General features: G+C 36.6%; 2 protein-coding genes across 2 annotated transcripts; both read left to right on the top strand.

The window, feature by feature from the left end:
• The first annotated feature begins 6,934 nt into the window (after positions 1 to 6,934).
• LOC104904560 (glucan endo-1,3-beta-glucosidase 14) lies at positions 6,935 to 9,711 on the top strand. Its single transcript, XM_010692838.3, has 3 exons — positions 6,935 to 7,070; positions 7,488 to 8,524; positions 9,467 to 9,711. Exons 1-3 carry the CDS (start codon positions 7,019 to 7,021, stop codon positions 9,545 to 9,547), a joined length of 1,170 nt encoding a protein of 389 aa, XP_010691140.2. The 5' UTR covers positions 6,935 to 7,018; the 3' UTR covers positions 9,548 to 9,711.
• Positions 9,712 to 17,917: 8,206 nt separating this feature from the next.
• On the top strand, positions 17,918 to 21,921 carry LOC125493714 (uncharacterized). Its single transcript, XM_057392296.1, has 2 exons — positions 17,918 to 21,131; positions 21,233 to 21,921. Exons 1-2 carry the CDS (start codon positions 17,918 to 17,920, stop codon positions 21,919 to 21,921), a joined length of 3,903 nt encoding a protein of 1,300 aa, XP_057248279.1.
• Positions 21,922 to 22,925: the final 1,004 nt, after the last annotated feature.

Below are 22,925 nucleotides of genomic sequence, written 5' to 3'. Positions count from 1 at the left end.
AAAACAACTGAATTGAACTGAACTGATTGCAACTGAACTGAAGTGAATCGAAATGAACTGAACTGAACTATATTATAACTAATAGAAATGATAGTTGGAGCTGAACTGAACTAAACTGAATTGATCTGAACTAAACTGATTGCAACTGAACTGGATTAAATTGATTACAACTGAACTGAAAATAAGTTTGGAAAAATAGGCCTAAAAAAGTTAATGATTATTAGTCATTAAGGGCATGCAACGAATTTTGAAAAAACTATTTATTTTAATACTAAAAAAAACTTTACATACAATGTATCACACTGTGTTGATAGTGTTAATTATATGAAAATGGTTCTGGGTAACCCAATAAGGAGGAGGATAGTTTAGCCGACTTACAAACTAGAAGGTTCCATCCTAAAACCAAGTGGTGATAGGAGGAGTAACTCCTTATCTTATAAAGTGGTTTATTCTCTCCTCTTTCTCCAATGTGGGACACTCACAAGTGGACTTTCAATGTGTTTCAACACACCCTTTCACTTGTGAGTGCCCTTAGAAATTCAGAGCTAACTAGAAAGGTCTGAAAATTAACATTGTATCATAGCCCGGGTTGTGGATCTCGTCTAAACTGGGTATTTGATCGTTACTGGATAAGGATTTACCTCGATAGGATGTCCAGCCCCTAAGAGGATTATTGCTCTGACCTTTCCAGTTAGCTCTGGATTTCTAAGGACACTCACAAGTGAGGGGGTGTGTTGAAACCCATTGAAATCCCACTTATGAGTGTCCTATATTGGAGAAAGATGAGAGAATAAACCACCTTATAAGATTAGGAGTGACTCCTCCTATCACCAATTGGTTTTAGGATGGAACCTCCTTCCTTGTAAAATGGCTAAACTCTCCTCCTTCTTATTGGGTTACCCGGGCCTATTTTCATATAATCTTAAAAATTAACAGATAGAGCAATGAGATTATCGATGATCCGTATATGAAATTAGGATAGCAAGTCATTATCTTAATAAACCAACAACTAGACGCAGTCACAAGTACTAAACATGAATTTGAGGTTCTGCAGGACAAATTGATCTCATTCTTAGAGCATCTACAATGGGGTGGGTTGGTCTTACTTGGTCTTGGAGTTTTTTTTTTTTTTTTTCTCTCTCCTTTCCTCCTTCTTACCCCTCACATCCCACTAAAACTCCCACCAACTCATCTTTTTTTTGTCACAATGGTGTGGTTGGTCTTACTTGGTTTTTCTATTTCTCTCTCCTATTTTTACCAAACCCCACCATATACTCTCTCTCCTACTTTTACCAAACCCCGCCATATACAATGTTTATTTTTTGTATAAAATAGATGATTTATATAAAATAGATGCTTTTTGTGCACACCATCCCATGCTCATATGGCTGGATTTCCAGACCAACCAAGCCAAAGAGTCAAGTTCCACAACAACAAAACCAAGTAAAACTAGTTTTACTATTTGCTAAACCAAGCTAAACCCACCCCATTGTAGATGCTCTTAAGTGATGGGTGCCAATTGTTTAGTGTCCAGTTCACTTACCTAATAAATTGTTTAGGCTCCGGTGGACCGTCCATTATATTACTCGGTAAAAATTGTTACATAAGTATAATTGAAATATTTCCTCCGTTTCGATTTAGTTATGACACTTTCTATTTCAGAAAGTTTCAATTTAGTTGTAACACTTTTATTTTGGGTAATAACTTCTCTCTATCTTTCTTCTATTACATAGGACCCTTTTATTTTCTTTACAGTGTGTTTGGTTCATTTTTAGTAAAGGAAAGAAAGGGAAGAGAAAAGAAAAGAAAAGAATGGAAGAGAAAGGAAAAAAAAACCTTAACTTCCCATGTTTGGTATAAATTTTCTCTTTCCTTCTGAATTCCCCCGCTTTTGGGAGGAAAGGAAAGTGAAATTTTATTAAAGAGTCTTTCCTTCCAATTCCTCCCATTTCCTTTCACTTAATTTTTTTTTTAATGAACCAAACATTAGAAAGTAATAAATTTCTTTCCACTATCTTTCTTTTCCTTCCAAATTCCTTCTACCAAACAAACTGTTAGTAGTCCATAATTTTAAAAGTGTCACAACTAAATTGAAACGGAAAATAAAAAATGTGGAGTAGTATAATTCATTCACTTACTTAATAGATGTTGATTTGTGGCCCAAAAACCATGTGACCCATGAGATGTACCGTTTGTGCTTCATTTCCAAGGGGCCATCTGGTCCAGCTTCCGATTTTGCAATAAAGTTGTTTGTGTGGCATCTCTTCTAGCTGTGTACTGTGTACATTAGAAAATGTTTTGGATTTGGCACCTAAAGTTAGACAAAAAGTAGTGTCTATTTTGGATATTTTCCGTATCTAAAATTTACTTTCTTTCCTGTCTAATTTGGATATTTTCAGTATCTAAAATTTACTTTCCCTTTTTTTTTAATTTAATTTATTTTATTGGAATATTTTGACTTATATGTAATATCATATACTTCCTCCGTTCCGTTTTAAATGAAAGGTTTATTTTTTCATGCCACTCAACGCTCTTCTTTAATTATTAATATCTTAGTTGTACACACGTAAAAAAAATATAAAAAAGTTATAATTCGATAGTATGCATCGAGACGAATTTATGACCACATGACTATGTTTTTCTTTATATAATAGCGATAAATTGAAGTCAAAGTCGATAAATAAATAATATTATTTCACCAATGTTTCATTCAAAACAAAACGAAAAAAGTAATTTAATTCATTTTAATGTTTGTTTCCAACAATATTTAATTGCCATTTGCACTATAAGAGACTGTATTATAAAGTCTCTAGTCTATAATCTATTTTCTTTCTACTTAAAGTCTCTATTATATCTCACGAGTGACGAGACCCATAAACTAGTTAGTATACTAACAGAAATATTATTTTTTTCTAAAATTGATAAGAAGAAATCATCTTGACTGTCTTCGTACAGGATCCCTACCCAGAGGCTCATTACAAACCAAACACCACCAACCCAATTTCAAGCAAATGTTTGGGGTAGGAATTCAACCCTAAACTTTTCTAGAGAAGATGAGAAAACTTACCACTTGAGCCAACCTCAATTCCTACCCTAACAGAAATATAGAGAGAGGAGCTCTCATCACCACTTACCAAATATATAAATATTCCAAGATTACTAAGGAGCTTATCAACTCACTAAGACAAAGGAAGAAAAATAATAATGATACTAAGGAACTTATCAACCCCTATCTTAAACTCATGTATTCCACCAAACTACACCAACTTCAACTCTTCTCCTAACAACATCACATCCTCTCTCTACAAAACTAATTACACCTCCTCCTCTCCAAACCCTACCACGAGTACCACCAACCCTTCTGAACGAGCCATGTATACAACCTTCTTCGCAACCGGCCTCCTCGATGAGGCAGCGTCGTATGCTGATCAGGATGGTGGTGGAGACGAAGACGATGATGATGACATTGTTTGTTGTGGTGATGGGGAAGGATTGGACGGAGGAAATGGACATGGTGGTATTGGGTCCGGGTTTTATAGTTATAGTAGTAATAGTGGGCATGGAAGTTTTGAGGCATATTATCAAAAGATGATCAAGGCTAATCCTGGAGATTCCCTCATACTTGGCAACTATGCTAGATTCTTGAAAGTGTTGGATTATGCTCCAAAATTAGTCAAATAGTTTTCCTAATAGTTAGGATTAGTTGCTAATAATTAGTTAGTGGGTTAAAAAGTAATGGTCTAGATAATGATTTAGTTAGTGGGATAGCAAGTACTGGGCTACATAGTGGACATGTTATTAGTAGTGCTTTGTATGTCTAGTTAAAGGTTGTTTTGTTTATTCATTATGTGAGTATGAAAAATATATTAAAATGTAGTCTCTTTCTAATTCTCTCCAAGTTTCTCTTTTTTCTCCTCTAAAAATTCTACATGGTATCAAGAACATCAGGTTGGATCAAAAAAAAAAAAGTAGAGAGAAATGAAGAAGAAAAAAAAGGGAGAGAACCAGTAGGAGAAAATTTATAAGTGTTTTATGTGTTTAACCATGGCAAGTAATGATTATACTTAGATGTGTGGATGGGTTCTCTTTTAGCCCATGAAAATGATTTGAATCCTATGAAAAAGAGGGCATCAAAAGCATCAAAAAAAAAATTGTTGAGGTGAAAATCGAGTAATCTTTACGAGTATGTGGAAGTCGTAGTCAATGCAGAGACGGTTTCCGAAATTATAGTAGTGGACTTAGTCAATTTGCAAGGCAACGTCAAAATGAGTTTATGGAGAGAAGTGCTCCATTGAGTGAAAGTTGGTGATAATGTGTATCAACAAAAGATGGTGTTGGTGAGAAGTGCATCAACAAATGTTTGGTGATGAGAAGCGCATCCCATTAGGAAGAGAAGTGCTTCCATGTTAATGGAGAGAAGTGCTCCATGAAGATAAAAAATGAAGGTCCATCATGTGGGAAGAATTACCAAGAATCAAGATTGTGACATAATGTTTAATGTTGGCTCCTACAAATTTTGGAGCAAGGGGGTGTGTTGGATTATGCTCCAAAATTAGTCAAATAGTTTTCCTAATAGTTAGGATTAGTTTCTAATAATTAGTTAGTGGGTTAACAAGTAGTAGTCTAGATAATGGTCTAGTTAGTGGGATATCAAGTAGTGGGCTACATAGTGGACATGTTATTAGTAGTGCTTTGTATGTCTATTTAAATGTTGTTTTGCTTATTCATTATCTGAGTATGAAAAATATATTAAAATGTAGTCTTTCTAATTCTCTCCAAGTTTCTCTTTTTTCTCCTCTAAAAATTTTATAGAAAGATGTAAGTTAAACTCTTACCATAAGAGCTAGTATACAACAGATTTATGTCACGTGAAATAGTTACATCTGTTACATATTATACACTTGAATATTTGATATGACCAAGACATAATATAGCGTTAGAACTTAGAATAACACAACATCAAAAAATCAAGTCTATTATCTACTTTTGTCTAAATTTCTATACATCACATCATAGTAAAAAAAAAAAAAAAAAATTCACCAATTATCCCAAGTTTTGGTTTTATTCATGAGATATCCTCGCATTGAAAATACACCTAGTTCTCCTCAATTTTATGATAATATACCAGATGTATTTAATGACTAACAGCGGTTAACTTCATTAATCATTAATCCTAATTTTCTATTTAAAACCCTGCTTAACCTCTAATCATAACCCTAGTCTTTTTTTCTAACGCGACCCAACCCTAATCCTAACCCTTAACCATAACCCCAAACATCATAGGAAGATGCGTGGGCCTACACATGGCCGCATAGGGAGTGCATTATGTGCAGATGTGCTTCACACTTGATGTACTAATTTTTCCGATAGTAAGTAACAGAGAATAAAATTAGGATAATATTCTTCTCACTATTTTAGGATGTGCTCTTATACCATGTTAGATAATGTAAACTCCCTACCTTTGGAGTATTGTCATTGATCAATATATAGTGATTACAAAATAATAGTCCTAATTAACCATGTTAGGAAGCCAACCTATATTAGGATACTATTTATACAAAATATATTTTAAGTTGATATACTAATATTAAATAGAGGTAATCATGGGCCTGGCTGGGCCGGGCTTTGGCTACAAAAAGAGGGGAATGGAGCCTGCTTTTCAACCAATCAAAAAACCAATAACCAAACACTTTTTTTGCTGTTTGACCAAACTGAAAAGTCAAAAGCCAATGAAAAACCATTTACCAAACATGGCAAATATCCTAACGAAATATGGACCCCAAAAAGCGTTAAACAAAAACAACTTATCTGTTATACTTATACCCTTTGACATAAGTATTTCATCTCATTAGGTATTAGTTACAAAAGAATATCACACGTAAAATATACAAAATAATTAATTATCCTTTCTTTTAGTAACAACGTACTTTTCATGTAGCTGGCTAAACTTCAAACTTCTAAGTAATGCACTATCAATCAAATTAACGAAGGTCTTGATCCAAAAAAAATGAGATAATGGAAAATAAGAGAAACGAGTTTTGAATGTTAAAACTAACACTTAATTGATAGAACTAACAGAAAGTACATTGAAATAAAGTTTAGGATTTAAGAGTAATTATGTGTATCTTAACTAGCTTTTGCACTAAAAAGAAATCTCAAGATAAGACACCATAATTCCGTAATATGTTAGCTATTAACCCAAATAACTAGATTCCTTTTCTTATAAAAGAGAGGTTTTCCATGAGTTTTCTTGTCTCAAAAGTAATTAGGTCTTTGTGCGTGAGCATATCAGAGATATACAACGAAATAGGTATTTTTAAAATAAGTTTAAACTTTTTAAAAAAAATTAGTAAAAAAAATTTCTCTAAATTATCCTCACACAGAACCTCCACCCAAAGACCCATTACAAGCCCGACACTATACTCCCAACGTGCATACATACTCTAATTAACTCAACGTGCATATATAGTAGGATAAATTATTGTAAAGGATATCTTGTGAGCCTTTATATACCTTGCATTGGAATAGCTAGAAAGGCTTCGACTGCTTACATCAATAGGCAGAGTTCTGCAAGTTTGACCTTCCCATAAGATTCAAAAGTGTGGAGTACCCACAAAATTAAGGAATAATTAGATTCCAATCTTAGAAAGTATGAAAATCTTGAAATAAAATTTAGTAGAGGACAAAAACTAAACCCAAATATACGAGATAACCCATCTTTAGAGGTCTTACGCTTAATAAAAAAAGGTTACAAAAGATATACTTTGAAGAAAAGTTAAGTCATATACTCTCTTTAACAGATTCCAAGCCCTCCTAAACAAATGACCAAAAATCTTAATTACTTTCTTCTCCTACTTTAGATATGGAATCTTTCTGACATTTCCTTTTACATAAGTTCTAAATTCGCCTTCCTTTTTAATGAAGTGCACCTTCACCTTCCAATTTCATAAGCTCTTCTTAGAATAAATACTTCAAATGGTTTAACAACAGTGTTAGTATTAACAAGCTCATTAATCTAATGGGGTTTTTCTCTTGTTTCTTCTTCTCTTTCCTTCTCCTCTCTCATCACGGTACGTATGTTATTTCGATCTTTTTTATAATATCGGATCATAAATTTCATGTTTAGGTCATATTCAAACGATAAGTAGATCCATTCAATATTTTTTTATTAGGCTCGGGCTCATTAAGGTGCAATAATTTGTCAATTTGTTATTCAAATAGAAAGTCAATTCTAGAATTAATCCGATCTCACCCACCAACTAAGAGTTTATTCCTAAATTTAATTTAATATACGTATGTGACTATGTGTATACTATGCATGAACAACATATACATGAAATTTTAATTTAGTTGCCTTATTATTGCAATTTGAGCATATGAATCACGTATTACATGCATATATTGCAATTTGTTATTCTTCTACGCCTAAACTTTTTCATCACATACATCTACTTGATTCTTATATATATTCTTTCTATGTCATGCAGCTTTGACCACAAATGCATTCGTTGGAACATATGGTGTAAACTATGGAAGAATAGCTGATAATCTCCCACCTCCAGAGAGTGTAGTAACCCTCCTTAAAGCCGCGAAAATAAAGAACACAAGGATTTACGATGCTGATCATAGTGTTCTAACCGCGTTTGCAGATAGTGGAATCGAAATAATTATAGGACTTGGCAATGAATTCTTGATGGAAATAGCTGCAAATGGAGATCGTGCTATGGGATGGATAAAAGAGAACGTACAACCATATCTTCCTAGGACTAAAATTGTTGGTATTGCGGTTGGTAACGAGGTCTTAGGTAGCACGGGTGATCCAGCCATATGGGGAGCATTAGTAGGCGCGGTGCGAAATGTCTATCTTGCCCTTGATCATCTCCAATTAGCTAGGACAATTCAAGTCTCAAGTCCTCACTCGGAGGCTGTCTTTGCTACATCTTTCCCTCCTTCGGCAGGGGCATTTAGGGAAGAAATATTACCTTACATGAAGCCGCTTTTACAATTTTTTGGCCAAATTGGTTCTCCTTTTTACATAAATGCCTACCCTTTTTTAGCTTATATAAGTGATCCTACACACATTGATATCAATTATGCCCTTTTTAAGAAAAATAAGGGCATTTTCGACTCGAAAACTAAACTTCACTATGATAACATGTTCATGGCTCAAATTGATGCTGCTTATGCTGCATTGGAGAAAGTTGGGTTTGGGAAGATGGAAGTGATCGTTTCTGAAACCGGGTGGGCGTCTAAAGGAGACCCGAATGAGATTGGAGCAACGGTTAAAAATGCAAAGACTTATAATGGTAATTTGAAGAAATTGTTGTACAAAAAGAAAGGAACACCTTATAGACCACATATACCTATTAAGGCATATGTGTTTGCCTTGTTTAATGAAGATTCGAAACCAGGACCTCTTTCTGAGAGAAACTTTGGATTGTTTAAGGCTGATGGTAGTGTTGCATATAAGATTGGTTTCACTGGTATTGGTAATTCAGCTCCCTCATCCATGTTTTCCTTCAAGGTATAGTATCATAACTATTCTCTAATCATTATTAGTCCATATAGTATATGTTAAATGGTGTCCTTGTTATAACTTATAAGCATATATTATTGAACGGTATGTTTAAGGTAGAGTTGATCATTTTGGCCCGGCTTGCTTTTTGGGCGTGTTTTGGGTAGAATTTTTTGGCCCGTGGTCGGGTTTGGCCCGATTTTTTTTGCTTTGGCAAGTCAAAAATGACTTTCTAGTCTATTTTTTGGCTGGTTCGATTTTAGCCCGAATAGCGGGCTTTTTGGGCACAAAATTTTGGCTCGGCCCGATCAATGGCATTCTTTTAAGACGCGGTACAGCCCGAACTCGTCCCGGCCATGACCACCTCTAGTTTAAGAAGTAGATCTGGAAGAATAAAAATCAAGATATTGTGTTATCATAACTTCTACTTATAGGTAAAAAGGATATTAAAACCCGTCAAGAAAAAAGATATTAATGATCAATTATACGCTGAAACATGAAAAAAAAAATGAAGTCTTAGATAGTTGAGGACTATCATATTGCTCTTGGTCTCGAGTCATAACAAACTTGTCATATTTTATGTACTAGGTAACATGTTTTATTCTTGGAGTTTGTCTTAAGAAACCGCCTATTTTTAAATTAAAATTAGGCTATGTTAAACCTAATATTAAAAAAAGAATTAGCCCAATAGTAACTAGGTTAATATCTTTCGGTGACTAGTTCAATCCATTTAGTGACTAGGTCTACTTTTATATTAAAATTAGACCGTCTCTTTTAATAATTTTTGTTATTCTTGATTAGCAATGCGCACATTAACTTGTTAGGTATTGGTCAAAATCACACCGATGACATATTTTAGACGATATTATTACTATAGTCGATATGTCGGTATTGCACTCTATATATAGTTTGTTGAATAGTGAACTAATATTTCGAAAATCCTAATTGCAGGCACTTGGAACTCAAGGGTGGTTTGGATGCTCCTACTTGTTAATCATCACAATTTGTACAGCCTCTATACTTTTGAATTAATCTCCTGAATTTTGTGGGGAATTTCTTTTCATTGAGCAACCTGTAATTTATGTATAAGGTGAATTGTAGAGCTTACTTACTAATTTGTACAGAATACATAATTTCATTACTAAATTCTTGAACGTCTGACTTAAATCTACTTGAAGAAACTTCTTTCTTATCTAGTACACTTTCAAAACAAGGATATTTTGGTCGAGTGGTTAAGATTAAGGTGTTGTGAAACAATAGGTCACAGGTTCAAATCCTCCTCTCCTGTTTTATACTTTGTATTACCTTCGTGACTTATATGGATCAAAAATATAGTATACTCTCAAAAACATTGGCACTAAGGCTCCGTTTGGCAGGGCGTAAAACGTTTTCTCGGAAAACTGTTTTCCTCTATTTTCAGTTTTACATTGTTTGGTTGGCAAAAGAATGTAAAATCATTTTCCCTTTGGGGTAAAATTACTCTCCCAATGATGGAAAACCATTTTCCTTTCAAAATGAAGGGAAAACTATTTTTCTTATCTCTTGTACACTCCTCTCACCACCTCCTTACTTTCCCTTTCATTTTCCTTTCATTTCATCATTTTTTTTACATTGAACCAAACAACGGAAAACTAATTTTGGAATTGTGTTTTCCATTGTAAATTGTTTTCCATGAAAATCATTTTACACTGAAAATGTTTTACACCCTACCAAACGGAGCCTAAATCAAAGATGGGCCTTATTTGGGCTGACAATGATTATTCGAAACCGGCCCAAATCGGGCCGTCCGATATGATCACTTAATCAAGATTATCTCTGCTTAATTACTAAGCTAATATTCTTACCTATTATTAGAGGGTTGGTCTACGGCAAAAATCATTGAATAACCCTAATGTGCTAACATTTTGGTATTATTGGGCCTCTTTAAAGCCTCATAACTTCAAAGCAAAGTTTTATCAGATTAAAACTAGCAATAACCAATCAAATTGAGGATGATAATTTTGAAACCACGACAATATGTGATATCAAAGGACATTATACTGTAGAATATAGTCATATAGACTATAGTGGCTAAAAGAGAATCGTTGGTGTCACATGTATAACAATCTCATAGCATATCCATCCAACTGGATCTCGAGAAATGATAAATATCTAAGTGGTAGATGATATGTTGCTATTCCCATAGAAAAATATAGTGTTTATGTTTTGGTACATAATATTTTATGATGTTAAGTTTTGTGTCTTGAAAATTCGTCATATGCTATTTCTGCAAGCTCGCCCGATCGAGCATCCGTTGCAAACACGATCGAGCGGGTGTCGCCCGATCGATCGGGCCCGAGACATTAACAGTTTGGAAAAAAAATTAGTCGCCTGATTGGGCAGATGTCGCCTAATCGGGCGGACGTCGCCCGATCCGATCGGACGGCCTGGCGGCCACGTGGTTTTTGATTTTTCGTTTTGAGTTATCTTTTTGGGTGTTTTGTAAAGGGTTATAAAAGGGCTTCTTGGTGTTCATTATTAACACAACTTTAGAAATACTTTTAACCTCTAGTAAATTTAGGACTCCTTGTATTATTCTCTCTGATTTTCTCCATTATAGTGAAGAAGCTCTACTCCTCCATTTGTGGACGTAGGTCAAATTTGACTGAACCATGTAAATCCTTGCTTGTGTTCTTTGTTTGTGTATGTATCTTTATTATTTTCTCATCTTTATTAATCCATTGCTTTTGTTCCACATTAAATCAAAGTACAACACCCTATTTCCTAACATATGAAGTATCAAAATAAGAGATCAAAAACACTATATACCAATTCATAAACACTATATAAAACATGCTTTCTTTTCCTGCCTTAGATGTTTATCATTCATTTAGGATATCATCCGACTCACATGATCAAAAGCCCTCACTCACAATAATGGCAAAGAGCATATATAATATATTTGAGAGAGTAACCCAGTAAATAAACAAATAAAAATTTATAGAAACTAATTTGTTATTACTTTTTCCATTTTGAAATAAGAGAAACACTTCTCTCAAAGAACTCTCAGGTAAAACAGAGAAGTGTTTCACTTATTTTAAAATGAAAGAAGTATAATCGAAATCAAGAATGAGGAGCTACCATGATTGTTCCCTTTAAGATGGTTGAATTTACTAACAAAATTTTGAAGTTTTTATAGTTTAATTGGACCATAAAGAAAACATTTATGGTATGAAAATGATGGTGGCAATGAAGATAGACAACAACCAATCAACCATACGTGGTTGTGAATTGTGATTGGTTGAGTTCATGGAGGAAGGTTAGAGACCAAGTTTTTGGGTGGGGGGGGGACGAAGGCACTAATGTACTGGACCAGTGGCGGATCTAGGATTTCTATATAGGATGGGCCGAACTTATTGATTAATTTCTTTAAAAAACCACCTGCTACACCATACCAATTTACATTACTATCCCAGATAGGTTACTTATATTATTTTGGATCATGGGGTGGGCCGATGCCTGGGTAGGCCACCCCCTAGATCCATCCCTGTACTGGACCACGGTACTAGAATTAATTGAAATATGGACCATATAGCTTTCACCAATACTTTATTAACGAGTTTATTTATTTAACCCTAGTCGAGTAGAACACATTATTTGATTATTATTTTTTGTTCTTTTCTCTGTATTTCCCTTTCTCTATATCTTTTCCTACTTCAATTGTCAATCAGATAGTCCAGTCCCTAAAGTCTAAGTCTATCGTTTCACCAACGACCAATTGATTTAACATTGGAATTGATTTGATACATTGTTGTCCAGAAAATATCGTATGCAACCATTGTTTATTCTACGTGATACAAGTGCTAACGTAACCAATTATTATTCACCTAGTCAAGCAATTTAAAATCTTTTTTTAACCAAATTTTCAAAATATTCTTTTGTTTTTCAGAAGTTGTAAGAGCGTTGTATTACTAGTAACATGATTAGTAATTGCTATGCATGTGGGCCTCGTATAGGTTAAAACCATTGTAGGCCTTGTGACTTGTGAGCTAGACCTATGAGATTCGACAAAACTAAAATTGATTTTGTGGTTGAACAATTAATGACACAACTCATATTTCATAATTTAATTTATTTTCTTTTACTTTGCATAATGCATCAGTACTGTAATTTTCTAATGCCACTATTTTGTTTTTCTTGTACCATTACGAATGTGTCCGTAAAGGTCTCACTGTTGGTGGCCCAAATCAATAAACTCATGTCTTTCTTTTTAGCTCTTGTCAAGTTAATAGGTTTTGGGTTCGAGTAGGACCACTACTTTAGGTTGTTCTTTTTAATCAACAAGTAATCCAATTTACTTAAAGAGCTAAATAATTTTTCCATTATAAGACCAATCTTTTTAAAGGATTTCATTTTTCAGGAAATAGTATCATCTTGCATTATACTAATAGAGTAATAATTTTGAAAATGGATTAATTATCATTGTTCTCACATTCTCATATGTATATATATGTATATATATATATATATATATATATATATATATATATATAATATATATATTATATATATATATATATATATATATATATATATATTATATATATATATATATATATATATATATATATTAGATCAGTTGCTTTCACCTGAACTTCATCCAATTAATAAGCATCCCTCCTTTTGTTATTATTTGTAACACTATTGACTTTATATGTTACCCTGCGTATATATTTAACCATTTATATTACTATATCTACTTTTTCTATTCTCATAAAACGGCAACTTCTTTATTTTTACACGATCATAAACTAACTTTAACCATATTTTTCCTAATATACAATATAAAATAAAAGTTATTTATAGTATATTAGTTTGATTAGTCTTGATGTAAATTTTATTAATATCAACTTCTTATAATTTCTATAAGCTGAAATATTAATGATACAAATTAAATAGTCAAAGTTATGCAGTCGTAAATATGAAAGATAGAACATTGCAATTTTGATATAACTGAGGAAGTATTAAGTACTCCCTCCGTTTCCTAAAGATCTTCCCACTTACTGTTCCTATAGATACCAAGGAAAATCAAGTTGTGTGGGGCATGGTGTGAGTAAAGTAGGAGAGAGAAAGGGGTTAAGATAAATAAACAAATAAAAAGGGGTTAAAGTAGGAGAGAGAAAGGGAGTAAAATTGAATAAATAATGTAATGGTGGACCATATGATAGTGACATGAGAGGGTAAATAGGAAAACTTGTTTTGCCAAATAAGGAATAAAGCAAAAGAGGGGAGATCTTTTGAAAACACCCTTAAACGGAAAGAGGGAAGATCTTTAGGAAACGGAGGGAGTAGTAAAGGTACAAATAGCAATATTATCATATAGGTCTCAAACAAATGAGCAGAGTGAACGATCGTTTAAGGTCCCCAATTTTATATACATATATATGAGTTTAGATCGAAAAAGAATTTTGCATTTGTTAATCCAAATTTTTGCCCCTAAGCTGTATAATTTTTTCAGTTTTCATAGCTTATTTTAGTTTTATTTTGAAAAAATTGACAATATAAATCCTAAATTTGATGTGTCTTCCCATAATAATCCCAAGTATTGTTTAAAGGTGATTTTCCAAATATCAGTCCAAGTAACCTTTAACATTTTTACTAAGTAACTAACTCTTCTTTACTTCAAAAAAAAGTAATTAACTTCTTATCTTCTCTAATCTCTCTTATTTGTCCCATTCTCCATCCACCATTTTCTAATCCTTTCTTCCACCACTTGAGAGTTGAAGCCCGCCGAATTACTTGGGAAATGATTTCGTGGAGGTCTTAAAACCGGTTAAAACATGGGTTTGTATTTCATTGACATCAATGTTATCTTAATTAGTTGATTTTGTTGTATTTGAAATTTTGAAATAATGTACATGCATCACATGTTTGAAAAAAAATGTCCATTAGAAGGAAAATATTAGATGGAACACATAAACAAATTAGAGTGAAAGAAGGGATGGAAAGCGTTATTTGTACTTCATTGACATCAATGTTATCTTAATTAGTTGATTTTGTTGTATTTGAAATTTTTAAATAATGTACATGCATCACATGTTTGAAAAAAAATGTCCATTAGAAGGAAAATATTAGATGGAAAACATAAACAAATTAGAGTGAAAGAAGGGAATCAAAAAAAAACCCTAGCCCTCTCTTTTTTTTTCTCTCTAAAACAAATTAGAGTGCCCCTTTTGCACTTTTATTTTCAGTTTTTATTTCATTTTCTTGTTTTGTTGAATAAATCAGTATCTCTTTATGAGATTTGTTCAAACCCTATTATGGGGTTTTTAGTCTCTGTTGTGGAGATCTCCTTCTCCCCTGTAGGAGTTGTGAGTGTAGTTTTTTTGTTTTTAGGTATGAGAAATTGTTCTTATTGGTTGAAGTTCGAGACTCAACATGAAGGTATTGGAATCTCGGATGCGGTTAACATGGTTCAATCAAGAATGCTCTTCCCAAACTATGTCAGAATGATAGACTTCCTCATCAATAGCTGTTTGATTCAACAAATACAAGGGGGTTGCGCTGTATTGCTCGATTTGGTTCATTATAGTTTCTTCGAGGACGAATTTGATTTAATCTTGTTTAATTGTATCTTGTTTTTCTTTAATATCTATTGTAGATGCCGTTTGACCTTTAATTAATGAAATTTCTCTTTCAAAAAAAAAAAGAGTGAAAGAAGGGATGGAAAGCAAAACTTCCTCCGTTTTTTTAGATGATCCGTTTTGACTTCTAGTAATATCCACATGTGTAACTTTGACTATCTTTTGTGATTTGTACTTAAGGAAAAATATAGTCATGTGGGATCTTGTTAGATTCGTCTCAATGTATATTTTTAGCATAATATCAACTTTTTGTCGGAATATCAACTTTTTTTAATTAAACGTGCATACCAGCTTATTTAATAAGTTAGCAACCGGACACTTTGGATTAGAGACCAATGGAAGACTACCCCTAAACTTGGGATTAATCAAAAATAAAACATATTTAATTTTGCATTAATATAGGAACAAAGCTCAAACTTGGAATTTATATCGATAAGTTTTCATTTTATCTCTGGTATGTGTTTGCTAAGGTGTCTCGTTGTTAAAAATTAAAATTACTTTTGAAGTATTTGAGAAATTTAATAATTTTCTCATCCATTTTTAATAAAATATTTAAATTAATTATTAAAAATACGAAATTATGAATCCCTTTTATGTCCCCATAAAACCATGTTTAATGCATGGCATAAGGTCTCGAAATTATCCTTAACAAATCTGAATAATATTGATATTTTAAAATCATATATTAAGAGGAATCCAATAAAAACTAAACAATATTATTTGATTTTATAATAACAAATAGAGAGATCGGAGTAAGAGGATTATTATGATTGTTATCGTTAATAAATTTTATATCGTTCGTACCTATTTGACTAGTATAAATTTGTCGATTAATGACGATGGCCTCAATCAAGCTCATAAGAGGTGGACGATGGCGATTGTCCTTAACTCCTTACTTCCCCGTAGTCGACGGTAATTGTCGCTGATTTTCTTACAATAAAATTGAATTCATGTACCTTAAATAGAAATACTACAGATGAAATAAATGATTGATACTTTATAAACCAACGAAAGAGCTAAAAAATCTTTGGCGAGTACTACTACTCTACTACTACAGTACTATTATTCCGGAAAGAACTCCATGACAACTAGTCTCTCTCTAGTTTCTTGCTAGGGTTTGAGCGTCCAGTCTTGGGTCGCGAGTTTTGGTCTCTGTGGGTGAGTCGACTGTTCCCTCTGGGGGATCAGATCTTGAGTGGTGTACCATGGCAGACGATATAACGATCCGGTGGTCGAACCTTCGGATCACAGAGGAGGAAGAAAGTATTGTAGGTTTTGATGCGGTGGTATCGGAGGATGTGGAACCAACCATTAACTTAGCGGTAGTGGGGAAAATCATGACGGTTCGACCGTATAACTTTGAGGCGTTCAAAAAGACGATGAATCAGATATGGGCAATTTCGAAAGAGGCCTTATTTCGTTCGATTGAGAACGGATTGTTTGTCGTTCAATTTGCGTCGGGCAAGGATCGAAAGAAAGTAATGGAGGGTCGGCCTTGGACCTTTGATCAACATCTGATTGTGTTGAATGAAATTGAGGGTGGAGTTCAACCATCTGAAATTGCGCTAAATCATAGTCCTTTCTGGGTTCGATTCTATAACATTCCCCTTGACTGCAGGAGTGCGAACCATATCCGAGCCATTGGAAGTAGTCTAGGAGAGGTTGTGGAGGTGGACAATGACGGTATTTTGTGGGATACCTTTGCTAGGGCTAAAATTATTATGAATATTACGAAACCTTTAAAACGTATTCAACGTATTCGTTCGAGTACGGGGAAAGTAATACAGGTTGAAGTTAAATATGAAAGGCTGCCAATGTTTTGTTATGTGTGTGGGCTTATTGGACACATTGAACGTGACTGCAGTGAGGCGGTGGAGACGGAGAGAGGGGAGGTCAAACAATGGGGGGCTTGGTTAAAAGCGTCACCGAGGCGAGGTAGTGCCAAGAAACAAGAAGAGGCGAGGCGGTTTTTGTCGTGTGCTAGGCAACTTCGCCTTGATAGTATGGAGGATGGGGGTAGTAAGAGAGTAGGTGCTGCGAGTGGAGCTGGGCGAAATGTCGAGGTGATCAAGCGGAAGGATGTGGTTTCCCATGCAGCTGATGATGACGTGGTTCTAGAGGGCCCTATCTCTTCTAGTCCTCATGATTTGCCTGCAGCATCAATTAATGCTCTTCATATTGAAGGTACGTTAACTTTGTCTGATATTCCCAATGCAAATAAAGCTAGTGGTGAGGTAGGGACCAGTATATTAATGCCAGGGGGTTTGGAGGGGACAAATTTTGTTGAGGATGTTCATGCTAGTGGACATGTGGCAGAACCGAACGTGGGATTGTTGGGGGATGGTACGGAGGGGACACATACATCTGCTCAATTTGAATCGTTGCCTTTTACTATCGGATCCTATGTGGCAGCCTGTACAAAAGGCAGAAAAGGTCTTAAAAAAGCTCCTAAATTACATTCGAAGCAGGTAAAATGTAGTGAGGGGATGGCGAAAACAGGAGTGGGGGATGCTGTGGGGGGCAAGCGAAAAATTTTTATGGATGCGGATTCGGGGATGGATGGTGATGATGTGAACATGGAGGAGATGGATGTTTCGGGGAAAAAATTGAAACTAATAAGTACTTTGGATGGGGAACTTGCTCCCTTGACAGTAGCGGAGGTTGGAATGTACCAACCCCGCGAAGGACAATGAAAATATACAGCTGGAACTGCCAGGGCCTGGGCAACCCTAGGACAGTTAAAACACTCCAATCGTGGTGTTGGAGAGATAGACCCAATATGGTTTTCTTGATGGAAACTATGATTGATGCAAAACGGTTACAGACAGTTAGAGATAAGTGCGGTTTTTCTGAAGGTTTATGTTTAAGTAGTGTAGGACTTTCAGGGGGGATTGGTTTTTGGTGGAGTGATTTAAACATTAATGTGATCTCTTACTCGGTTCACCATGTAGCGGTGGAGGTACGAGATGATGATGGTAACGGTGTGTGGGCGGCTGTGGGCATTTATGGGTGGCCGGAGGCGTCCCTTAAACATTTAACTTGGGCTTTGATGAAGGATCTTAGGGATGCGATTTCACTTCCAATTATTTTTTTCGGGGATTTCAATGAGATCTTACATGCATCTGAGAAAGAAGGGGGTGCTGTTAGAGGGGAAAGACAAATAGATGCGTTCCGTGATTCTGTGGAGTTGTGTGGGCTCAGTGACTTGGGTTGTAGAGGGGGTGCGTTTACGTGGCAGCGTGGTAATGACGCGAGCACGATGATCCGTGAACGTCTTGATCGATTTCTGGCTTGTGATAGGTGGGGCAACTTATTTCCGCAGGCATGGGTGAAGAATTTCCCTATTTATAAGTCAGATCATGCACCTATACTGCTTTGCTCGGATTCGGGGCAGCTAGAGAGAAGGAAAGGGAACCGGTATCATTTTGAAGCGATGTGGTTAGGAAATGCGGATTGTCACAAGGTGGTACAGCAGGCGTGGGGTGAAAGCGGGGGGGCACGAATGGTTGACCGAATTGATGGGTGTGCTTCGGCGCTTAAGGGGTGGGCGGCTGCAACTTTTGGTGATGTGAAAAAGCGGATAAAGCATAAGGAGGAGGAGCTGCAGGTTTGGCAGAATAAGGTGCCGGATGGTCGTATGTTGGGAAGATGTAAAGAAATTGTTCGGGAATTAGATGATTTGAACCGTTTACACGAGTCATATTGGCATGCTCGTGCTCGAGCTAATGAGATGCGTGATGGGGATAAGAATACCTCTTATTTTCATCACAAGGCAAGCCAGAGGAAAAAGCGTAATACAATCCACAAGCTTAAAGATAGTGAGGGAGTGTTGAAAACCGATGAGAAGGAGGTAAGTACTATTATTTCTGAGTACTTTACTACTATTTTCTCTTCTTCTAATCCGTCAAATGCCGAGGATGCTTTGGCGGGTCTCTCGCCAAAAATTTCGAATGAGGCTAATGAAGCTTTGGTGGCCGAGCCTAGGGAGGAGGAGATTAGGGATGCTTTGTTTCAGATGCACCCAAATAAGGCCCCGGGTGTGGATGGTATGCATGCATTGTTCTATCAAAAATTTTGGCACATTGTAGGAGATGACATTGTGCAGTTTATTCGAGAGTGGTGGCTTGGTCGGGTGCAAATTGATTCAATGAACCAGACGTGTATTGTATTGATTCCCAAATGTTCGAACCCGCAGCAGATGGGTGATTTTCGACCTATAAGTCTATGTACGGTCCTGTACAAAATCATTTCGAAGATGATGGCAAATAGGCTCAAAATTTTTCTATCTGATCTTATTTCTTTACACCAGAGTGCTTTTGTTCCTGGCAGGCTTATTACAGATAATGCGATGGTTGCTTTTGAGATTTTTCATCGTATGAAGAGAGGGGGTGATGGTAGGAATGGTGTCATGGCTTTCAAATTGGACATGAGTAAGGCATATGATCGCGTGGAATGGTCTTTTCTGGAAAAAGTGATGCGGAGATTGGGTTTCTGTGAGGGCTGGGTGAGAAGGATTATGGAGTGCTTATCGAGTGTTTCCTACTCTTTCAAGCTTAATGGCCGTGTGGAGGGTAACATTATTCCATCAAGGGGGCTTCGGCAGGGAGATCCGTTGTCCCCTTATTTGTTTCTCCTTTGTGCGGAAGCTTTCTCGGCACTATTATCGAAGGCGGCAGGTGATGGCTTGATTCATGGTGCTAGGGTATGTCGTTCTGCCCCTCGTATTTCGCACTTATTTTTTGCAGATGACAGTATACTGTTTACTAGAGCTACGCTTCAGGAATGCTCTGTAGTGGCTGATATTCTCAGTACGTATGAAAGAGCATCTGGACAGAAAATTAACTTTGATAAATCTGAAGTGTCTTTTAGTAAATCTGTGGATGATAGGCGGAAAAATGAAATTCGCTCCCTTTTTGGTGTCAGGGAGGTTGAGAGACATGAGAAATACTTGGGGCTTCCGACAGTAATTGGCAGGTCGAAAAAGATGGTGTTTATGGTGTTGAAAGAAAGAGTTTGGAAGAAATTGCAGGGTTGGAAAGAGAAGTTACTGTCTCGTGCTGGGAAGGAAGTTTTACTGAAAGCTGTCATACAAGCCATTCCTACTTATATGATGAGTCTGTTTGCTATTCCGGAATGCATTCTTTCTGAAATTAACTCTATGTGTGCTAGATTTTGGTGGGGTGCTCGGGGGACGGAACGAAAGATGCATTGGGTGAGTTGGGAGAAATTATGTTTACCGAAGGTGTATGGTGGTATGGGATTTAGGGACCTCAGGGTGTTTAACCAGGCTCTCTTAGCCAAGCAGGGGTGGCGGCTGATGTGCGATACGAATTCGATGGCTCATCATGTGCTTCGGGCGAGGTATTATCCACGCACTACCTTTCTGAGTGCTATGAGAGGTTTCGACCCTAGCTATGTATGGCGTAGCATATGGGGTGCGAAGTCTCTTTTGATGGAAGGACTGAAATGGCGAGTGGGCGATGGTGGTAGCATTGGCGTATGGGAGGACTCTTGGCTCCCAGGTGACTCGGCTTCGGTGGTTCCTACACCAAACTTGGAGAGTCCTGTAGATCTCAGGGTGTCGGATTTATTTGACGAGAATGGAGCTTGGAATGAGGTGGAGCTGCACACTCATTTTACGGATGAGGACATTCGATTGATTCGGGAAATACCTCTTAGTTCCCGTAAACCTCCTGATGTGCTGTACTGGTGGCCGACGGTGGATGGGTTTTTTTCTACAAAATCTGCGTATTGGCTGGGACGCCTTGGACACCTGCGAGGTTGGCTGGGCAGGTTCGGGGATGTTAATGGGGAGGTCTGGAAGGTGATATGGGGACTGGACGGACCCCCGAAGCTTAAACACTTTGTGTGGCGAGCGTGTATGGGGGCATTAGCGACTAGAGGAAGGTTAAAGGACCGCCATATTTTGGCAACGAAGGGTGCTGCCAGCATTGTCGCAGGGAGGATGAGTCTATCACTCATGCCATTTTCCGGTGTTCTCTTGTTTCTCCCATATGGGAAAATTCCCCTTTCGTTTACTACGTAAGAGATGGTCCCATTTCCTCTTTCTTAGATTTTTTTGTGTGGATTGTAGCAAGGTTGGAGAAGAATGATTTGTTATCTTTCTTGGCACTGGCGTGGGCCGCATGGTCATACCGTAATTCGGTAACTTTTGAGGAACCATGGCTGAATGTGCAGGTTCGTGTTATGGGATTTTTGAAACTCGTGAGTGAGTATAAGAATTATGCCGCCTCGGTTTATAGGGCAGAGCCTGCTGCTTTGGCGTATCAGTCGCGGGCGAGGTGGGTGGCGCCGAGTGAAGGATGTTTTCGGCTGAATACAGACGCAGCTATGCTGGCGGATGGCATTGTGGGTGTGGGTGCTGTGGTGCGGGATTCGACGGGCAAGGTCCTGTTGGTGGCAGTGCGTCGGTTTCGGGCTCGGTGGTCTGTCGCTCTTGCTGAAGCAATGGGGGCTCGTTTTGGGATGGAGATGGCGAAACGTTTTGGCTATGGGTCGATCGAGCTTGAATGTGATGCGAGCAATATTCCTAAAGCTATCGCGAAGAAGAGTTTCGGGAGGTCTCCCACAGATTTGGTTTTGGAGGACATTAGTATTCTGGGAAATAGTTTATCTAGTTTTTCTTTTCTGCATGTCAAGCGTAGTGGGAATACAGTAGCTCATTTCATTGCGAGACTTTACCCTGCTGATGGGGTGCAACATGTTTATGTATCTGATTTCCCGCAAGGCGTCTTAGCCTTGGCGGAGCTGGATGTTAGTTAATAATATTGGCTACGTTTTCCCCTCAAAAAAAAAAAAAAACCAACGAAAGAGCTAACGGCGTACATGTATGTAGCTGTACAAATAGATATGAATGAGATTGAGGATTTTTTCTTGCATGGAGATATTTTTTTGGTGCTATCCTATTCCTGCATGGAGATATTGATATGACATAACTTATTTTCTCTTCATTAAGTGTTGTTCAATAAAAGACGACGTAGCAACAGACGAGCTTTCTGGGATTTGTTCATTTGTTGTTTTCCTTCGACCTAATAGTTCTACTAACTACATACTGGACCTTTGGGTGATTGGATCCAATGTTATGGCTTCTCAGAGGCGGCTAAGGCCATGTGTAGGGTGAGCAACTGTACAGGGCCCCGAATAATAAGGGCCCAATTATGTTAGTGGTCCGTTCAAAGAAAAAAAAAACCTAAATCTAATTATAAATATAAAGAGATTAATTTCTATTTGGTGTTTTTCTTATTCTTCTCCTATTTTCCAAAAAGGCCCATTTATAACTCTTCCGACTCTTCTATTCACCAAAAAATTTAATCTTTATAATTTTATTTTAGCACAGGGCCCCTAATTTTATGAGACGGCCTTACTTCTTATCTCCCACATGGGAGATTAAGGTTCGAATCTTGGTGGAAGCAAATTTCAATATTGTGGGCTCTTGTTGGGCCTCTGGGTGAGTGGCCTTGTGCGAGGGCAGTTCAGAGGAAATTCATCTTACCACGGGTTCCCGAAAGGGGACCCCAAAAAAATCTACTAACTACATGTACATCACGATTAGATCAGGTAAAGTTTGGCTTAGTGGTAAGAATTTGACATCATGATTTCAAGGTCATGGAATCAAATCCCACTAGAGGCTTTTTACGATAAGGTTTCCTTTACCATCTCCCTTTCCTTCAAGAAGTTTGACCTAACTACAAACCTGACTGATTATACCTGCACTGTATAAGATGTCAGTTCAGTAGGCCATAGGATATTCATCTTACCAACTTAAA

The sequence above is a fragment of the Beta vulgaris genome, chromosome 9 (genome assembly GCF_026745355.1).
Source record: "Beta vulgaris subsp. vulgaris cultivar EL10 chromosome 9, EL10.2, whole genome shotgun sequence".
NCBI lineage: Eukaryota > Viridiplantae > Streptophyta > Magnoliopsida > Caryophyllales > Amaranthaceae > Beta > Beta vulgaris.
The sequence above is the reverse complement of the archived record's forward strand: the minus strand, read 5'-3'. Positions and strand labels throughout refer to the sequence as shown.